The sequence below is a fragment of the Trachurus japonicus genome, chromosome 12 (assembly GCF_045865225.1).
Source record: "Trachurus japonicus isolate A0001 chromosome 12, Traja_1.0".
NCBI lineage: Eukaryota > Metazoa > Chordata > Actinopteri > Carangiformes > Carangidae > Trachurus > Trachurus japonicus.
Genome location: NC_140918.1, coordinates 941,542 through 961,061, shown reverse-complemented (window position 1 = coordinate 961,061; position 19,520 = coordinate 941,542). Strand labels below are relative to the sequence as shown.

Below are 19,520 nucleotides of genomic sequence, written 5' to 3'. Positions count from 1 at the left end.
ACACAGTGAATTCTGGGTAAAAGTAAACCCACTAGAATTAAATAAATAAAAATAAAATGAAATAAAAAGTAAAAAGCTGCGTGTCACAGCTGGAAGCCCGTTTCACAGAACCACACCCTCAGGTGCAACCAACAAACCAACAAACAGCAACAACACATACAATGCTGACAATAAACACCACTACAGGAAGTAGCCACAGCCGACCAGCTGCTACACGGTGATGAAGCAGCTTCCTCCTCCGTCTCTAAGGCTCTGGCTCGGCTGGGTGGTCTATGGTTTTCACAGAGCGGCCATCTTGTCTCTGTGGTTTCTCTGTGGTCGTTTTTTCTTTTTTTTTCTTAAAGCACAAATTAATTCAATATACAACAACATGTCTGCAACCAAACGTATAAATAATCAAGTATTGAAACCAGATCTCCTCAAGACCAAGACCTTTAGAAAACTTTACACACCGCTCGACTGCTGTGTCCGAGCTCGGGGGGGCGACGCCCTGCAGAGGAGCTCGTCTACGAAGGTTTGGACCTTCACAGCCACCGTAGTAGACCGCAAAGGTCATTTTACAGTGCGTTCCACTCCATTTCTTCACTGCAAAAACTCAAAATCTTACCAAGAATATTTGTCTTATTTCTAGTCAAAAATGTAATTTCTAGTCAAAACAAGTCTCATTATTATAGGCTACTTAAAATAAGAATTGTCACATTTAAAAAGTAGCTTGTTTTTAGACACTTTTTACTTCTTTCAAGCAGATTTTCACTTGAAATAAGTAGAAAAATCTGATAGTGGAGCAAGTTTATTACTTATTTCAAGTGAAAAACACCATAAAACAAATGAAAATGATCTTAAAACAAGTTAATTTTTAGGCGATGAGTCTAATTTTAAGTGGAAAGAGATTAGTTTTGACTAGAAATGAGACATTTTGACAAGAAATAAGACAAATATTCTTGGAAAGATTTTGAGTTTTTGCAGTGTTTAAGCCTACTTTGTTTCCCCTCTCTAAAGCTAACGATTGTTTATGAAGGTTTACACTTTTAAATATTCTCTAAATTTAAAGTGTTGGATTGTGGCTAAATTCGCATGCAATGAATCATGGGATATTTGACCCCATTTGATTCAGAAAAACAAAGATGAATTTGAAAATGTGACAGTTTAGTTGCACCAATGTGACGCAATCAAAAACCCGAGACGAAGCCTCTGGAGGCCGCCGCCCCCGACACAGCTGATTGGTCAATAGGCTCCACCAGGTGTGTTATAACCCCGCCTTCATCGACTCATTCACCTTAATCCTCCCAGAAAAAGAAGAAATGCTTTGGAATATTCACGTTCTCAGACTTTATGCTACATAACTCACAGGTTTAAAGTGTTTTCAAATCAGTGCTAGCTTATACAACAAGTTCAACTTCACTTGTATCTTTTCAAATAAATATCTTCCACTATGTCGTCAACAAAATAATTTATCTTTACAGTCACTTTAAAATCTTTTTTTAGGTTTAGGGGGTTGGGTTGGGGGGGGGGGTCACTGCATTACATAGGAAAAAATAAAATAGGTAGATTATTAGGTACATGCTAGCAGCGTTAACGTCTCGGCTCAGACCGACGCCCAGCGGAGAGCGAGGCGTCGTCACGGTAATCTCTTTATCATCTTCGGTCCGCAGGAACACGACCACCTGCAGCGTCGCTCACACACACACACAGACACACACATGTTAAAATGTTCATCACATGGTGGTGACGTGTGTGTGAATCAATCCCTGGTTTGGAAAGTCACACACACAGGCTACAATATATGGAAGTGTTGTGGAAAACTGTGATGTGGAATGTTTGTTGTCTCAACTTTGTGCTGTAGGTTTGTTCAGGATGAGTTAGCTCCCTGTTAGCTTAAAATTAGCTCCTTCTTAGCTCACAGTTAGCTTCGTGTTATTCGTATCAAGTCAGTGTTAGCTCACCACTACCTATTAGCTCATATAGCTCTCTGTTAGCTTATAGTTAGCTCCTTCTTAGCTCACAGTTAGCTTCGTGTTATTCGTATCAAGTCAGTGTTAGCTAACCACTACCTACTAGCTCATAGTTAGCTCCCCATTAGCTTATAGTTAGCCCCTTCTTAGCTCACAGTTAGCTTTGTGTTATTTGTATCAAGTCAGTGTTAGCTCACCACTACCTATTAGCTCATAGTTAGCTCTCTGTTAGCTTATAGTTAGCTCCTTCTTAGCTCACAGTTAGCTTTGTGTTATTCGTATCAAGTCAGTGTTAGCTCACCACTACCTGTTAGCTCATAGTTAGCTCCCCATTAGCTTATAGTTATCTTCCTATTAGGTCGACTTTAACTCATGTTAGCTTCCTGTTAAGTCAGTGTTAGCTCACCACTACCTGTTAGCTCATAGTTAGCTCCCCATTAGCTTATAGTTAGCTTCCTATTAGGTCGATTTTAACTCATGTTAGCTTCCTGTTAAGTCAGTGTTTGCTCACCACTCCCTGTTAGTTTATAGTTAGCTTCCTATTAGGTTTGTCTTAGCTCACAGTTAGCTTCATGTTAAGTCACTGTTAGCTCACAATTAGCTTCATGTTAAGTCACTGTTAGGCTAGCTCCCTATTGAGTCACTGTTAGCTTATATTTAGCTTCATATTAAGTCAGTGTTAGCTTACCACTACCTGTTAACTCATTGTTAGCTCCCTATTGGCTTATAGTTAGCTTCATATTCTGTCATTTTTAGCTCACTGCTCCCTGTTAGCTCACAGTTAGCCCTCTATTGAGTCACTGTTAGCCCGTGGTTAGCTTAATTATTATTCTTGTGAGGAATTGTTTGACACTTTGGGAACTTTCTTTTGTCGCCGAGTCGAGCTTTCCAGAGCTTTAGAGGATTAAAAAAAAAAGTTGAGTTGAGCTAAGCTAAGCTAAGCTAAGCTAACTACAAAGGTGGTATCAATCTTTTCATGCAACTCAGCTCATTTCCCAAAATGTCAAACTCCTCCTTTAAGGTTGACCCCTCAGGCTTCCTGTAGCCGTGTGTTTACATCAGTCCAGTGTGTAGCTACAGTGGTGGTCAGTCATGTTGTTTACAAAAAGGAACCAGTAAACAGAACAAAAACAGTTGGACCGTTTGGACTCAGGGCTGCGTCCCCTGATCAGCTCCTCTGTGGGTTTTATGGGACATTGGAGCACTATAGCTTAGCTTAGCATAAAACCAGGGAGCTACAGGTAAACACAGCAGTTTGCTACTGTTTTCAGTTCTGGTGCTAAGCTAAGCTAACAGTGTGCTGTCTGGAGCTACAGAATGAGTCAGTGGTTGGGTTCAATTTTCTCATGTAACTCCAGAAAATGTCATTATATCAAACCAAACACTGAGGGGTCTGACTCAGGTCCAGGCTACGGCAGCTCGTTAGAGTCAAAACAGTCCAGAGTGAATTATCAGACGTGTTAACAACAAGTGGTCTAGTGCAGAAACCCTCTGGGTAAAAACCTGCACAGCAGATGCTGCTGAACTGAATCTGGTTTTCGTGTCACGTGCGTTAACTCAGTGGAAACTGATCAAAACAAATAAAAATAAAAAGTCCAGAGGAGTTTCTGACATCTGCTACGACCTTCAGGGCCGGTTCGGTCGCTCTCGCTGCTCGTGTCTCGTCGTTGTGAAGCTTTGAGCGCGAGCCGGCGTTGGGCCGAGCTCGGGCCGAGCTCCGGTCACAGTGAGGAATATTCAGCACAAACTGTTTGTAATAAAGAGTCTGTGCAGTTCGTGTCGCAGAGTTTTCAACAACCAGAGAAAACTAAAAATAAATATCATCTATAAAATATAAAACAACAAATACATATAAATTAACAATATGCAAAATAAATATTTTAAATTCAAGATCCCTCATATAAATTAAATAATTTAAAGCATATTTCCTGGACAGAGAGACGTCCACCTTTAAAGGACCAGACCGGTGTCTGTGCAGGTTTTAACCCATTGATTGAAAACTGTGTATAATTAATGTTTGTGCTGACTGTTCACATCACACACCTTCAGTTCACTTTACAGGCAGTTATTGGTTCTTTTATGGAGTCTGTAATGTGCCAATTCAATAATTAAAGACTGCCTTTAATCAGTCAGTCAATGAATTGATAAATTAATAAAGCTTTTGATACTAGGTTAAAAATGCTATTCCATTTTTAGTCTTATATCATTATACATCACAATTAATTTGTCTTTCTTTTCATTTAAAGCCCCAATCTTCCATAAATCTAAATGTTTTCTACTCCAAGTCTTTATTTCATTTTTATTTGTTTAAATTGAGGATTTGACTGAGATGGTTTTGAAAATGTAAATTCATTATTTCATCTTGAAACAGATAAAAATAAATGGTTTTTATACCACTTCAGGGGAAATGTTTAGTTTATATGTGCAGCGAGGTCTGTGAGAACAGTCAGGAACAGTTTCAATCATTAAATGGGTGAAAACGTGCGACACCACGTGTGCGACCGGTCCGTTTGCTGCTGGATGAACCGACTCAGACAAAACACACACAAACACACAGATCAACTCGACACAGTCCGACTCTGAGCTCCAGCTCCAGTTTGTCTCTTTGGAAAAGTAGAAGTGAAAGTGAAGAGCTGAAGAGCTGAAGAGCTGAGGAGCAGAGGAGCAGAGGAGCAGGATGAGGAGTAAAGCTCTGATCCTGAACGCACCAGGAGGGAATGTGTCACCGGAGACTGAAGGTCACATAACACCGATCACCGGCACATTCACACAGTTTAAACTTCATCAATAAATCGTTTGTTTCCTCAATAAAACATTGAACGCTTCTGTTGTTTTTGATGTGTTGTTGAAGGGATAGTTCAACATTTTGTCAAATTGGCCCATTGCCATAATCCCTATAGTCACAGCAGTAGGTTCGATACCTTTAATTGTCGGTGCAAGCTGTTTTTAGAACGGCGGAGCAGAGCCGTGAGCTGCTCAGAGCTACGCTACGGAGGCTCATTATGGGATTTCTTGGTTTCCCTCATCATCAAACTCATCAAATACACAATCCAACAACTCCACAACGCTCTGGTGGACAAGTTGTGAGCTGCACATTCACTGCCACATTCAAAACTGTCCCTGAAGGCAACGTGCATCAGCGGTTTTGCATGAATTTCCTTTACTTTACTTTACTTTATTTCTCACGACCACGCAAGTGGTCCCTCTACAACAACTCTGTGTGGTAACGTTGTGTTATTATCTCATAGCGTGGTGAATGTGCAGCTCACAACTTGTCCACCAGAGCATTGTGTTCAAAATGTTGAACTATCCCTTTAAACTGCTGAAGTCTATTAGTTTTTAAAATTTGACAAATAAATGAAATCAAACTCAGTGAACTGACTTGAGATCTGTTATAAACTGTGTGTTGTTGTGATCTGTGTGAATCTATTAACAGACAAAACACACACACACACAACCCTGTCTACTACATGTCTAACTCACTAGTGTTTCCTGTTCTCTGTGTTTCTACTCTAGGTCTTTTAAATGGGGGGGTCGGGGTCGGGGTGGGGGGTCATGCAGGAGGAGGATCTGTTATAAAACATGGAGGATCCTCAGTTTCCCTCTTGTCACTACCCGATTTGTGACAAAACGGCCGCAATCTTGGACAGCTGTCTACGGCAACTCCACTTGGACAAACTTCATCAGGGCGCTGCCCGATCTGCGTACAAGCGGAAGTCTGCTTAAAGTTCTGTACATTTAAAATATGGTACTGTGAAAATGATTTATTTTTTCTGTTTAACTGACATGTTGTAGCCGACCGCGGACGTCCGTCATAAGACAGCCGCGGCAGACTCGTTTATTCAGTGAGTGTTGTGGTAGTTGTGATTGTTTGTGGTTGTCATGGTGATGAGGCCGGCGAGAAAAGACGAGAGTAAACATTAAAAGTCGCCTCTGTTCCTGTTTTCTGAGCATCAAGATCCAAACCACCACAACCAACCCTCAGTTTACATTACTAATAATAATTAAATAAAAAGATAAACCATCTCTGCTCTACAGGCGGAAATTAGCAATTGTTGCTATAACCTGGCTCAAAGCATCTCTTCTTGTTTTACAAGATTAATGCTTTGGAAGCTTTGGAAGCGCGGCGACGCCTGTTGACGCTTTGGACGCTCAGTGTCGCCGGCGCTCATTGAAAATGAATTGACTTCCGGCGTTTTTGACGCTTTGGAAGCTTTTGGTGTGAACGTACAGTAAGTCAATTCAACTAAGTTTGTCCAAGTGGAGTTGCCGTACGAAGCCGTCACAAATCGGGCAGTGACACCTCTGAGACGACGAGCAAACAGGAAGAAGGAAGTGGCGCCGCACGCCGGTGTCAGATGGTGTCAGATGGTGCTCTCCGTGTGTGCGTGGCTGATGGCGTGGACGTGTTGGGGGTGTGTGTGTGTGTGGGCGTGGCCGGGCCGGCGGGGGGCGGAGCCAACACAGTTCTGCTGCTGCTCGCCGCTGAGCAGAGACGTGGTTTCCCCCGGCCCGTTCTCTGGCTGCGGCGGCGGCGGCGGCTGCAGCGGCTTCAGAGCGGAGTGGGGGGTGAGGGAGCAGGGCGCCACGCTCATAGAGGAGGGGGGGGGGGGCCGTGGTGGTGTGGTTGCTGGGGGGGGGCGTGGCCTGAGGCAGCGACTGGCTCGGCCGCCGGCTGGAGGACGAGGAGGAGGAGGAGGAAGTAGCGGTGGTAGCGTGGCCCAGCGCCGTGCGGCTGCTCGGCGGCGGCGGCGGCGGCTGCACGCTGGACGACGGCGGCGGCGGGCGCCTAAAGGGGGGCGTGGCCAGCGGCAGCGGCGTGCGCGTCCCCGGGGGGGTCACGGGCGGCGGCAGAGAGACGGACGTGTCCAAGCGGCCGTGGCTGCCGTCAGGAGACTGAGGAGAGCTGTCGAGTCTGGACGCCAGCAGGCCGTTCTGGTACTGAGCACGGGTCACCTTCAAAATAAAGGTACATGTTAGTGTTAAAGCTCCTTCAAAATAAAGGTACATGTTAGTGTTAAAGCTCCTTCAAAATAAAGGTAGAGGTTAGTGTTAAAGCTCCTTCAAAATAAAGCAGATAGACACCATCCTTTCAACTGTGCGTGCAGTAACAAGGGAGATAGAGCCGTATCGCCGTAATTAGCTTAGCTCCAACACTGGAAGTGTATGGGTAGTGTTAGCCTGCCTCCACCTAAAGTCGCTAATTAGCTTAGCTCAAACACTGGAAGTGTATGGGTAGTGTTAGCCTGCCTCCACCTAAAGTCGCTAATTAGCTTAGCTCAAACACTGGAAGTGTATAGGTAGTATTAGCCTGCCTCCTACCTAAAGTCGCTAAATAGTTTAGCTCAAACGCTGGAAGTGTATAGGTAGTATTAGCCTGCCTCCTACCTAAAGTCGCTAAATAGTTTAGCTCAAACGCTGGAAGTGTATAGGTAGTGTTAGCCTGCCTCCACCTAAAGTCGCTAATTAGCTTAGCTCAAACACTGGAAGTGTATAGGTAGTGTTAGCCTGCCTCCACCTAAAGTCGCTAATTAACTTAGCTCAAACACTGGAAGTGTATAGGTAGTATTAGCCTGCCTCCACTTAAAGTCGCTAATTAGCTTAGCTCAAACACTGGAAGTGTATGGGTAGTGTTAGCCTGCCTCCACTTAAAGTCGCTAATTAGCTTAGCTCAAACACTGGAAGTGTATAGGTAGTGTTAGCCTGCCTCCACCTAAAGTCGCTAATTAGCTTAGCTCAAACACTGGAAGTGTATGGGTAGTGTTAGCCTGCCTCCACCTAAAGTCGCTAATTAGCTTAGCTCAAACACTGGAAGTGTATGGGTAGTGTTAGCCTGCCTCCTACCCGAGCTGAAATCAGCAGTCAGAAGCTGGTTTCATTTTAGCTCTAAACTCTGTAAATATTTCACTTTATCCACATTTCAAACATGTTTAGGTGAGAAAGTAGCCGTTTAGATCAGCAGTGTGTCGTTAATTTGTCTAAATACCAGCTGTTTACTATTTTGTTCGGACGAATTCGGCGCTACTCAAGCCAAAGATATTCAATAAATGGAAAGATACTCCATGAGCGGCTGCTCCAATGATATGAAATGGTATACACTTCCTGTCTCTCTAAGTGGGCGTGGCCAACCGTCACCACCTCGTCTGTGAACGTGTGTGTGGATTTATACAATTTTTAGGTAGATGAAAGTGAGATATTTATATTTTCTTATGATAACATTAAATATTTACACTACTAACAGTAATATTTAGCATGCCAAAAATAATTTAAATCATTTTCACGGGAGTTCGCGGCCGTTTGTTTGACGTTGCCTAGGAGATCTGTGCCAAATCTCGCGAGAGTGTGTCGTAGAGACAGAGACAGGTCTTGAACAAAGTGGATTTTCTCCGGATCTCTCCGTCTGAAAATTACCATTTTAGTGTCAAACTGTTCAGAAGAGATGTGGCTTGTGAAAAATGAGTCCAAAATTTGCTTCAGTGACCGTGGGGAGAAAGGACAGACCATAATCGGTGTTCACATTAAATTGTCCCATAGGAATCAATGCACTCCAAACTGCCTCTGGTCTCTCTAAAGGGGCGTGGCCGTGCAGAAGCCCACGTGACATGCATACAGGAAGCTGACTCGTCATGAAAGGTCTTGGTTTATAAACCGTCTTTGCTCAAGCTAGCCGTTGTGACCAACGCACTTCCGGTTACTTTCACAAAATAAAACACCTATTGCCCTTTACATACAGAAAACCATGAGGATAGAATTTGTGCTTTTACTTTGAAATAGGAAGCTAACCTACCCTCGATGTAGCTAGCTTGAACCAAAATAAAGCGTCTTTGCTTGAACCCTCCGTTTTGACCGATCTCGCCCCGTTAGCGGCATTTGACCGCTCAAGATGCCTTACCGGAGAGTTTTGTCGCTCTGAGACGAAGATCGGCCCGCCGGTTTCCGTTTAGAGTTGCTGAAGAGTTTCTCTGATGACTTTAGGTAGGAGGCAGGCTAACACTACCCATACACTTCCAGTGTTTGAGCTAAGCTAATTAGCGACTTTAGGTGGAGGCAGGCTAACACTACCTATACACTTCCAGTGTTTGAGCTAAGCTAATTAGCGACTTTAGGTGGAGGCAGGCTAACACTACCTATACACTTCCAGTGTTTGAGCTAAGCTAATTAGCGACTTTAGGTGGAGGCAGGCTAACACTACCCATACACTTCCAGTGTTTGAGCTAAGCTAATTAGCGACTTTAGGTGGAGGCAGGCTAACACTACCCATACACTTCCAGCGTTTGAGCTAAGCTAATTACGGCGATACGGCTCTATCTCCCTTGTTACTGCACGCACAGTCGAAAGGATGGTGTCTATCTGCTGGTCATGGACTCGGGAGTGAGGCAAGACACGAAAAAAAATAATGTTGGCGTATCACTTTAAAGCTCCTTCAAAATAAAGGTAGATGTTTGTATTAAAGCTATTTATTCAGAACCAGGACTTCCTGTCACTTTGTGATGTCACAACAAAGCCCCGCCCCCTCACCACCTGGACCCACCATCCAACAACTTTACAGGTTTCTCCGAGTGTTTTAATCTGAAATCTGCTCTGTTTTTTATTGGATCACTTTAGAAAACAGTAAGCCAATCAGAAGAGAGACTCAGAGCCTCCTCCTCTCTTCTGATTGGCTGACACCGACCTGTTGTTACTAGAGCTCCAGAGAGAAGCTGAGAGAGAGAGGAGATGGAAAACTACACTGAGATGGTTTTTAACATCTTCTCATAGACCAGAGCGGCATTTTTATGCAAATGAGAATGACTGATGCATCCTGGGTAATTTAGGGGCAGCGCCCGGCATCCCTCCATTGAAAAGTTCAGCCTAACTGGCTTCTTGACAAACTAAGTAACAAAAAGTTGTCTATTAACAGGCTGTTTACAGACAACACTGAGCCAAAACCTCCCGGTGATTCCACCAAATACGTGTAGATGTCTGGGTCAGACATTTCTGGCCACTGTGTGGAGTCATTGATCACTGTGGGAGGCTAAAGGAGCATACCGTAGATTCATTCAGACATTTCTGGCCACTGTGTGGAGTCATTGATCACTGTGGGAGGCTAAAGGAGCATACCGCTAGATTCATTCATTGTAGTTTTTCAAGACAGCGTGAACGGTGGGTTTCAAAGAGGGAGTCAAAATAATTATGAGACATAGTGCTACAAAAGAAACACAAAATTAAACATTCAAATTGATTGTTAGTTTAGTCTACGCTCCATCAAAACACAAAAAGCCACTGAGTGCAATTTAAAAATGCCGGGTGCTGCCCCTAAATTACCCAGGATGCATCAGTCATTCTCATTTGCATCAAAATGCCGCTCTGGTCTATGGATTAAACCTTCAAAATAAAAGAGTAGAATACAGACCTTCAAAGTAAAAGCATAAACAAACCTCACCTTGACAAACTGCAGGTCTGTGAGGGCGCGGACGCAGAAGTCTGGGATGTACTGGAACGGCGTTCCGGGGATCTGAGTGATGCTGCCGCCGACCGAGCCGCTCTCCGGAGCGCGCTCCGTGCAGCTCAGCGACGCCGAGCGGTTCAGGTTCCCACCGTGGGACGGAGAGCGGAACTCTGGGATGGATGGAGAGCAGAGTGAGGAAGAGGAGGAGGAGGCAACGACAACAGGAGAGGAAGAAGAAGAGATCACACACACACACATATAAACATTTAAACATTTAAAGGATAATTTCCGTTTTTTACAACCTGGACCTTATTTCTAGCATAAAATACGATCATTTTACTCACCCAGATAACTTTGGTGTCATTTGGAGTCGTTTTGACGAAATTAGCCCCAGTGGAGCGGCGCGTATATCCGTATAATGCGAGAACACGGGGCAGCGCAATGCAGCCTCTAAATAACACATTATCTGCAGAGAAACTCCTTCATTTCACCAATATTTAGTTGTGATAGGCTAGTGCTATTCCCCTCTGAGTCCGGGGTTAGCTGTTATCAACATCCGGGGTCTGTAGGTTGACCTACTGACCTCTGACCTGGATGATGTCATCTCTGAGCGCCGCGCGGCTCATTCTGATAATAATCATTCTGCTTCGACATTCAGGTCCATTTTTATCTCAACTAGCCGGAGCTTTAGTGAGTCCAGGTTGAGGAGAGGAAGCCTGTGGAAGCTGAACTTCATCCAGCTGCTCATTTTGTTCTGACAAGTCAGAAACACGCAGAAACCAACCGTAGCATTAGCCGTAGCAAGTTAGCCGCGCCGGGCAGCGGTCGGAGATGACATCATCCAGATAAGAGGTTAGTAGGCGCCGGATGTTGATAACATGCCACCACGGGCTCGGAGGGGAATACCACTAGTGTATCATAACAAAATATTGCCGAAATGAACGAGTTTCACAGCAGATAATGTGTTATTTAGAGGCTGCATTGCGCTGCCCCGTGTTCTCGCATTATACGGATATACGCGCCGCTCCACTGGGGCTAATTTAGTCAAAACAACTCCAAATGACACCAAAGTTATCTGGGGGAGTAAAATGATCGTATTTTATGCTAGAAATAAGGTCCAAGTTGTAAAAAACGGAAATTATCCTTTAAACATTTACAAAAGCAGAAAACATCAAGAACGATGAAGTGATGAAGTGAAAACGAGACGATGAGTCGGTGAAGAGGAGAAACAGCTGACATCACACACAGACACGGTGATGTGGTGAGTGAGAGGCAGAGATGACGTTAGTGAGCGTAACGAGGCCGAGGAAGCGCTCTGATTGGCTGGTGTTCGGTGATGTCATGAAGGGGGCGGGGCAGCATCCCTGTGCTCGGAGTGAGAGGAAGGAAACGACGTCTACAGAAAACCATCTGGGCCAAAAAGGAATAGTTTGAGTTCGCTGTTCTCTAATCGACACTTTACAGCTTGTTTGTTTTCTCACAAATAAACAAACAAAGTTGTGTTGATTAGAGCTCAGATGCTAAGCTAAGCTAAGCTAAGCTAAGCTAACTGTAGCTTCATGGTTTATTATTATTATTATTAAAGTGTTTTTCCTTCTTCTCCTGAAACTATTCCTTTAACCGAAGCTCTGCGGTCAGTGTGACATCACAGGAGGCGTGGCTAAGATCTGACCGTAGATCAGTGGTTGAGGGGGGGGGTGAGAGTGACAAGGTTAAAGAAAAAAAGAAATTAAGATCGAGAGCCCCGTCCAGCAAGATCCACCAGCTCTCAGGTAAAAACACCTGCAGCTAATGTGGCTGTATGTTCAGTAAACCTTTAATTTACAGGCCGTTATTATGTGATAATGTCAATATGCAATAATGTCATAATAGCCAAGAAATAACAATTAATTGCGTCATAACGTCTAGAAATAACGGTCAATTTCATAGTAATGTCGATTGAAGAAATAACAATTGATTGCGTAGAAATATCCCAGAAATATCGATCAATTCTAACAACTTGGTGGAGAAACACTTTGGCCTTTCCCCAAAAAATTCAAAGCATGAAAAACATGACGTTACTATGAAACTGACCGTTATTTCTAGGATATTTCTTGACATTATCACCAAATAACGGCCTGTAAACTGAAGGGTCACCACCAGTTTTTACCTTTTTGCTGCTTCGTTTTAATTTGTAGACAAAGTAAAACTTAAACCAGGCAACAGAAGAGCATAAACTGTATCCTGCAGCCTGTCAGGTCTTTACAGGCTTTTTAAATGGAAACAGCAAATACACAACGACGCAAATTTCCAACTACTTTCTCTTTTTTTTTTTTAGATCAAATGAAGTAAAGGAGATTTTCAGAGAAAGAAGCTCGAATGTTTGTCTTTATAAAGATTTATTTACTGTTAATGACTTGAACTGAAATTCAACTGATGACGTCACTATGAAACTGACCGTTATTAATAGAGATGCACCGATCCAGTTTTTTCCGATCCAATCCGATACGAGGCTGAGCTGAGCATATCGGCCGATACCGATCCGATACTACTGTTGAATAAATGAACCGTAGTAGTATACCTCGCCATGTGAGTGAAGGCATCAGGCTTGACAGAAACATTTAGCCTTGTTAAAAAAAAGGTAACAAATTAACAGATATAAATGTACTTAATATTATTTATTAACAAATAACAAATTGTACATTACAGCTAAAAGAAATAAATAACACTAGATCGCTGTAACTGTATTGCTGTGTATGATATTAATAAAAAAGAAATGACTGGATCGGCCTCATTCATCCGATATCCGATCCAGCTAATTAGTCAATATCGGAGCCGATATCCAATCTGGGTATCGGATCGGTGCATCTCTAGTTATTAATAGACTATTTCTGACATTATTAAGTAATAACAGCCTGTAAATTAAAGGTTAAAGGGTTACCGGTCCGTATGTTCTGTACAACAAGAATCTAATCTAATCAGTAAATATCCTGGTCTGTGGAAAGACCTGAGGCTAACGAGCTGCTAACGAGCTGCTAACGAGCTGCTAACGAGCTGCTAAGACGTTCAGCAGTCCACCTTAAGGAGCTCCTGACCTCTGACCTCTGTGTGTGTCTGTACCTGCTGGATCAGGGCTCTGAGGATGATGGAGGAAATGTGAATGAGATCAGATTAAAAAGAGGACCGACCCCCCCCCTCACCCCTCTCCCCCCCCCCCCCCCCCCCCCCCATCCTCTGACCCATGCGAGTGTCGTTACCTGGGAAACGAGAGAAGAGAGAAAACCTCTTTAGAGAGAGGCGTCGTGGAGGGGGGGAGGCCACCGAGGGGGAGAGAGGGGGGGTGACAGCTGAGAGGGGGAGGGGGGGGGGCAGAGAGAGAGAGGGGGGAGAGAGAGGTTTATTTGAGTAGATACATCCCTCCTTCTCCTCCTCCTCTTCCTCCTCCTCTTCATGGAGAGGAAGAACCGATCAGCTGATCAGTGTTTACAAACGTCAACGTGGAGAATTAGCGCCATCATCAGTCCTGCTGCTGTTATTACACCGGTCCACCGTCACAGACCATAATATCATATAATAACACAATATAATATAATATACTGTAACATAATATAATAGAATAGAATAGAATATACTGTAATAGAATATAATATATAATATAATATAATATAATATAATATAGTATAATATAATATAATATACTGTAATATAATATAATATAATATAATATAATATAGTATAATATAATATACTGTAATAGAATAGAATAGAATATATTGTAATATAATATAATATAATATTTATTAACCTTGTTTTCACTTTTAGCACTCCCCTCCCCCTTCCCCTTCAGGCTGCACTTAAAAATAAGAATTTTGTTCTTAATTTGCTCGCCTGGTTAAATAAAGGTTAAATAAAAATAAATAAATAAATAAAATATATATATATATATAGTATAGTATAATAAACTGTAATAGAATAGAATAGAATAGAATAGAATAGAATAGAATATAATGTAATATAATAGAATAGAATATAGTATAATATACTGTAATATAATAGAATATAGGACTAGATGAATGAAAGGATGTTTACTGTATTTGAGTCCCTAATTGAAGCGACTTGACACTTTTAAGGTGGAATATTTTCTGTCTTTTATATCATTATTAGTATTAGTTCTGATGTATTTCTGATACTTTGTAGGATTCATAAAGTTTTATTGAACTTTAACCAGTTACAACTCCAGTAAATCTGAATTTAGTAGTTTATTAACATTGTAGTTGTAAGTAAAGGCAAAATAAACTTCTATTCTCATTTATGTGTAAACAGCAGAAAATGTTTCAGTGAGTTATGAGGAAAGTTTACGGTCAAGTCTGTAACATGAGACGTTGGTCCAACAGGACGCTGAGCTGGAGACACAGGCGTCTCCATGACGATGAGACATGGACGCACACACACACACACACACACACACACACACACACACACACACACACACACACACACACACACACACACACTGAGCTGCAGAATGTGCACATGAAGCACAGAGAAGAGGAAAAAGAAGAGAAACAGGTCGACAGAGGAGAAGAAGTAGGACTCTGAGCCACCAGGAGGCGCCACACACACACACACACACACACACACACACACACACACACACCTTAAAATTACTCAAATTAAAGGACAATTCCGGGCAAATTCACCTCAGGCTGTATGTTCCTAACATTTCAGGTCTAACAGAAGGAATCTGAAGATGTTCAGTTTAGTTGCTCCTGTTTTGCGGTAGTTGTGTCTGTCCCCGCGTCGCCACGGCAACGATGAATGAATGGGAGCGGATTGAAGTTCTGCTGCTTAGGCTGTTTCCATCCCTCAAAGCCACAGACAGCGTCAGATGGAGACTCAAACATGCAGCCAGAAGTTTATTTACTTCAAGCAAGTCCAGAGTTGATGTGTTCACTGCAAAAACTCTAAATCTTTCCAAGAATATTTGTCTTATTTCTAGTCAAAATGTCTCAATTTTAGTCAAAACTAAACTCTTTCCACTTAAAATAAGACTCATCACCTAAAAATGAACTTGTTTTTAGATCATTTTCACTTGTTTCAAACAAATTTTCACTTGAAATAAGTAGAAAAATCTGCCAGTGAAAGCAAGTTTTTTGTGTTTGTAATAAGGAAGAAAAACTTGCTCCACTATCAGATTTTTCTACTTATTTCAAGTGAAAATCTGCTTGAAAGAAGTAAAAAGTGTCTAAAAACAAGCTGCTTTTTAAATGTGATGAGTCTTATTTTAAGTAGAATTAGATTTGTTTTGACTAGAAATTAGACAAATATTCTTAGTTTTTACAGTGTAGGCTGTTTCCATCCCTCAAAGCCACAGACAGCGTCAGATGGAGACTCAAACATGCAGCCAGAAGTTTATTTACTTCAACAAGTCAAGAGTTGATATTCCTGTGTTTCTGACACAAACGGGAGCTTCCCACTGCACCTGAACACACCGAGCGTCAACTTGGGTCTCGACTCCGCCAGACTTTGAATTAGATCTAGTTTTACAAACATGTCGGCTTGTTGAAGTAAATAAACTTCTGGCTGCATGTTTGAGTCTCCATCTGACGCTGTCTGTGGCTTTGAGGGATGGAAACAGCCTAAGCAGCAGAACTTCAATCCGCTCACATTCATTCATCGTTGCCGTGGCGACGCGGGGACAGACCATAACTACCGCAAAACAGGAGACATTAAACTGAAAACCTTCAGATTCCTTCTGTTAGACCTAAAATGTTAGGAACATACAGCCTGAGGTGAATTTGACCAGAATTGTCCTTTAACCAGCTGCTCACACCTCCTGGACGGCGGCCATGTTTATTACCCATCATGCACCAGAAGGAACAGTGTAGAGTGATGAAGTGTTTCCTGCCTACTCTAATCAATCACTCCGTCCGTCCTTTCAAAATAAAACGCAGCGACAGTCTCAGTGTGTCTCATTGGTGAAGAAAGAAAGAGCTCATTGTGTGTGTGTGTGTGTGTATTCTGTGTGTGTGTGTGTGTGTGTGTGTGTGTGTGTGTGTGTGTGTGTGTGTGTGTGTGTGTGTGTGTGTGTGTGTGTGTGTGTGTGTGTGTCCTCTCTTACCCAGTGCTGGTGTGCTCAGAGCCATGACTCCATAATAAGAGAACGGTCCAGTTTCAAACTTCATGTTTTCATTTCCAGCTTCCACCTCCACTCGGCCCTGAAATTACATTTGAATTACATTTGTGTTGAGAAACTTGCAGTTCTCCCACAAGATTAAAAAAAAAAAAGGGCAAATAGCCTATTTGTACTGTCTGAGTATCCACCTTTTCTCTTAGTGATTTGTTTTTATTTGCTTTTTTATTTTTATTTCATCTATTTTTCTTTATCTTTATGTATTTATTTATTTTGTATTACAGTATTATTTTAACCTTGTATATATTTTCATACCTGTAACTCTTTGTATAACATTTGAGGTGTGCTTCTCACTCACCAGTTTATTTTCATTATATATTTAATTTATTTTTTCATATTGGCAGCACGATGGGGATGAGTGGGGGGAAAGAAAATAAGAAAAATGTTGTATGTTGAATATCTGATCATTGTTCATTTCTTCAAATAAAAACATGTTTAAAAAAAAAAAAGAATTACATTTGTGTGTGTGTGTGTGTAGTTGTGTGTGTGTAGTTGTGTGTCGTCTCCTATGGCAGTAACACAAACACTTTGACATCCCATAAATATTGCATTCTGCCACAGGTCCAGTGTCTGGTGTGTTAGAGGAGCAGCTGAGCTCCGGTTGCATCCTGGGTGTCTGCAGTCGCTCTATAACCACACCTCGGGTGTCAACAACAGCCTCACACACACACTCTGACACACACACACACACACACACACACACACACACACACACACACACACACACACACACACACACACACAGAGCTGTATACTTGGTCTTTATATTCAAACAGGTAGATGTGTCGGCACAGCAGAAGACGATAGAGTTTGTAATTTCTGTGACGTCCAAGAGGTGGAGAATGAAATTGAAATGCATTTTGTGTTCTACTGCTTTGTAATTATTCTTTGCATAGTGTTGTTTTCAATAAAACTTTATTTTTTTTGAGATATGTCTGTTTTGTTACATCTCAAAGTCACTCAACTTTGGTTTGACTGATATCACCTTATGTAAATAAAAAATAAAAAATGAAGATTCGAGTTATCTGCTTTTGCAAATGAACTCTTCAAAAACTGTTTAGTAAGGTAGATCCAAATAACAAATTTGTGTGGTTAGATGATGCTGAGAAGCTGAAACATCTTTTTCAGTTGAATATATTTGCATTTTCTTTATTTCTTGAAAAGGCTTGGGCAAAGGGACGAAGAGCGACATATAGTTGAGTACTGAACGTAATCTGAAACTGTTTATTTATGTGTCACACCTGTGTGGTATAGGTAACACCAACAGGAAGGACTGTCTAGTCTTTGTTTTCTTGTATTTGTCATTAAATGTGTCTTGTAATCCCATATGGGATGGACCACAGTGGTGGCATAACACCAAAATAAAAAAAAAATTCATTCATTCATTCACACAAGCATCAACAACCATGATTGATCAAACCTCGTTAACTTCTCAAGTCACTGTCAATACAGCACTTTATTCATGTTTGATGCTAAATGTAACTTGTGTAATTGTTTAATCTGAATTCTGCAGCTGTGTTTATGTATTCATGGAACCTATATTCACTGTATTTGTATTATTGCATTTATTGTATTCAGTATATTTGATCCTATTCTAAAGCCTGACCAGGGACAAAGATTGCACATCTTGTCTTGTATGCATTGCATTTTCCATTTTTTGTGGCAATGTTGTGTATGTATCGTCCCTGTTAAATAAACATTAAAATAAATAATAATTTAAAAAAAAATGTGATCTCATGTGATCGGTTTTATTCTGGTTTTAATTGATCCACTCTTTTCATCCTGAGTTTGAAACGTGCTCTAAAAATAAAGCTTGTTTTGAAGAAGTGTGTGTTCATGTGTGTGTGTGTTGAGCGTCCTCCCTCCCTGCCTCTTTGTTCTCCTCTTCCTGGTGCAGAGGAGGGATTTACTGAGTGACAGCCTCTCCTCCTCCTCTCCTCCTCTCCTCCCTCCATCTCTCACACTCGTCCTCTAACTCCTCTCTTTTCTTTACATCTCTCTCTCTCTCTCTCAACTCCACATGCTGCTGGAGGTTATTGTATTTTACCCAGGACACTTGTACAATCAATGTACAGTAGCCTATTATACCTAGAGCTATGAAGGAGTGGAATGCCCTTTAGAATTATGTTATACAACAAAGAAACATGGTTTGTTTTAAAATGAAACTAAGAGATTATTATTTGGATCATAATTTTTGACCATTAGTAGCCTATAAATCTGTAAATTGGGTCTTGGCATCCTTGTGTGACAGGATTCATAGTAAATGTTGAGCTGGTAATGTCTGGTGTTCGTCTTGGATGTTTTGTTTGTATGTGTAATGTATTAAGTGTGTTTTCTGTATGTATTTTTGTTTTTATGTATTAAGTACTGTAGGCTATGTGTTGTTTTTGATGGTTTGTAGGCCTATCACTTATGTAAATGAAAGACCCCAGGTAAAGGAAGAATAGCTGCTGCCTCGCAAAAGCTACTGGGGATCTTAATAAACTAAACTAAACTCCATATGCATGTCCCCCCCCCCCCCCACCCCCATCTGCTTTCCTCCTCTTCCATCCTCCTTAACCCTTCAATCCCCTGGACTTGTCTCAGTCTTATGTAAGAGGATGTATTAGTGGAGGTCGAGCAGCGTGAGGAGGGGCCGACCCCCTGCTGATAACTAGAGGGACTAACTACACTCATGAGCCTGCATCAGTCATTTTAGATTATTATATTATAATGAAATTACATTATTAACACATTCATATATTAGATTTACATATCTGAATCTTCCAAGGGCATTTTTATTTTGAAGGGGTTTCTGCTTCCTGTGTGTAACACTAACACTAATCTCAGACTACCAAATACTCCTAACACTGCTAATGCTAACCAACTACTAACGCTCATAACCAACTGCTAACACTCATAACCAACTGCTAACCAACTGCTAACGCTCATAACCAACTGCTAACACTCATAACCAACTGCTAACGCT

At 41.8% G+C, this 19,520-nt stretch overlaps 1 protein-coding gene across 1 annotated transcript in view; it reads right to left on the bottom strand.

The window, feature by feature from the left end:
* Positions 1-6,301: 6,301 nt before the first annotated feature.
* cnnm4a (cyclin and CBS domain divalent metal cation transport mediator 4a) overlaps positions 6,302-19,520 on the bottom strand; it is a 34,019-nt gene continuing 20,800 nt past the window's right edge. The window contains 5 exon segments of the mRNA XM_085792540.1: positions 6,302-6,554; positions 6,556-6,908; positions 10,375-10,550; positions 13,617-13,706; positions 16,481-16,577. Of these exon segments, the coding sequence (XP_085648666.1) occupies positions 6,317-6,554; positions 6,556-6,908; positions 10,375-10,550; positions 13,617-13,706; positions 16,481-16,577 (954 nt within the window). The 3' untranslated portion in view covers positions 6,302-6,316.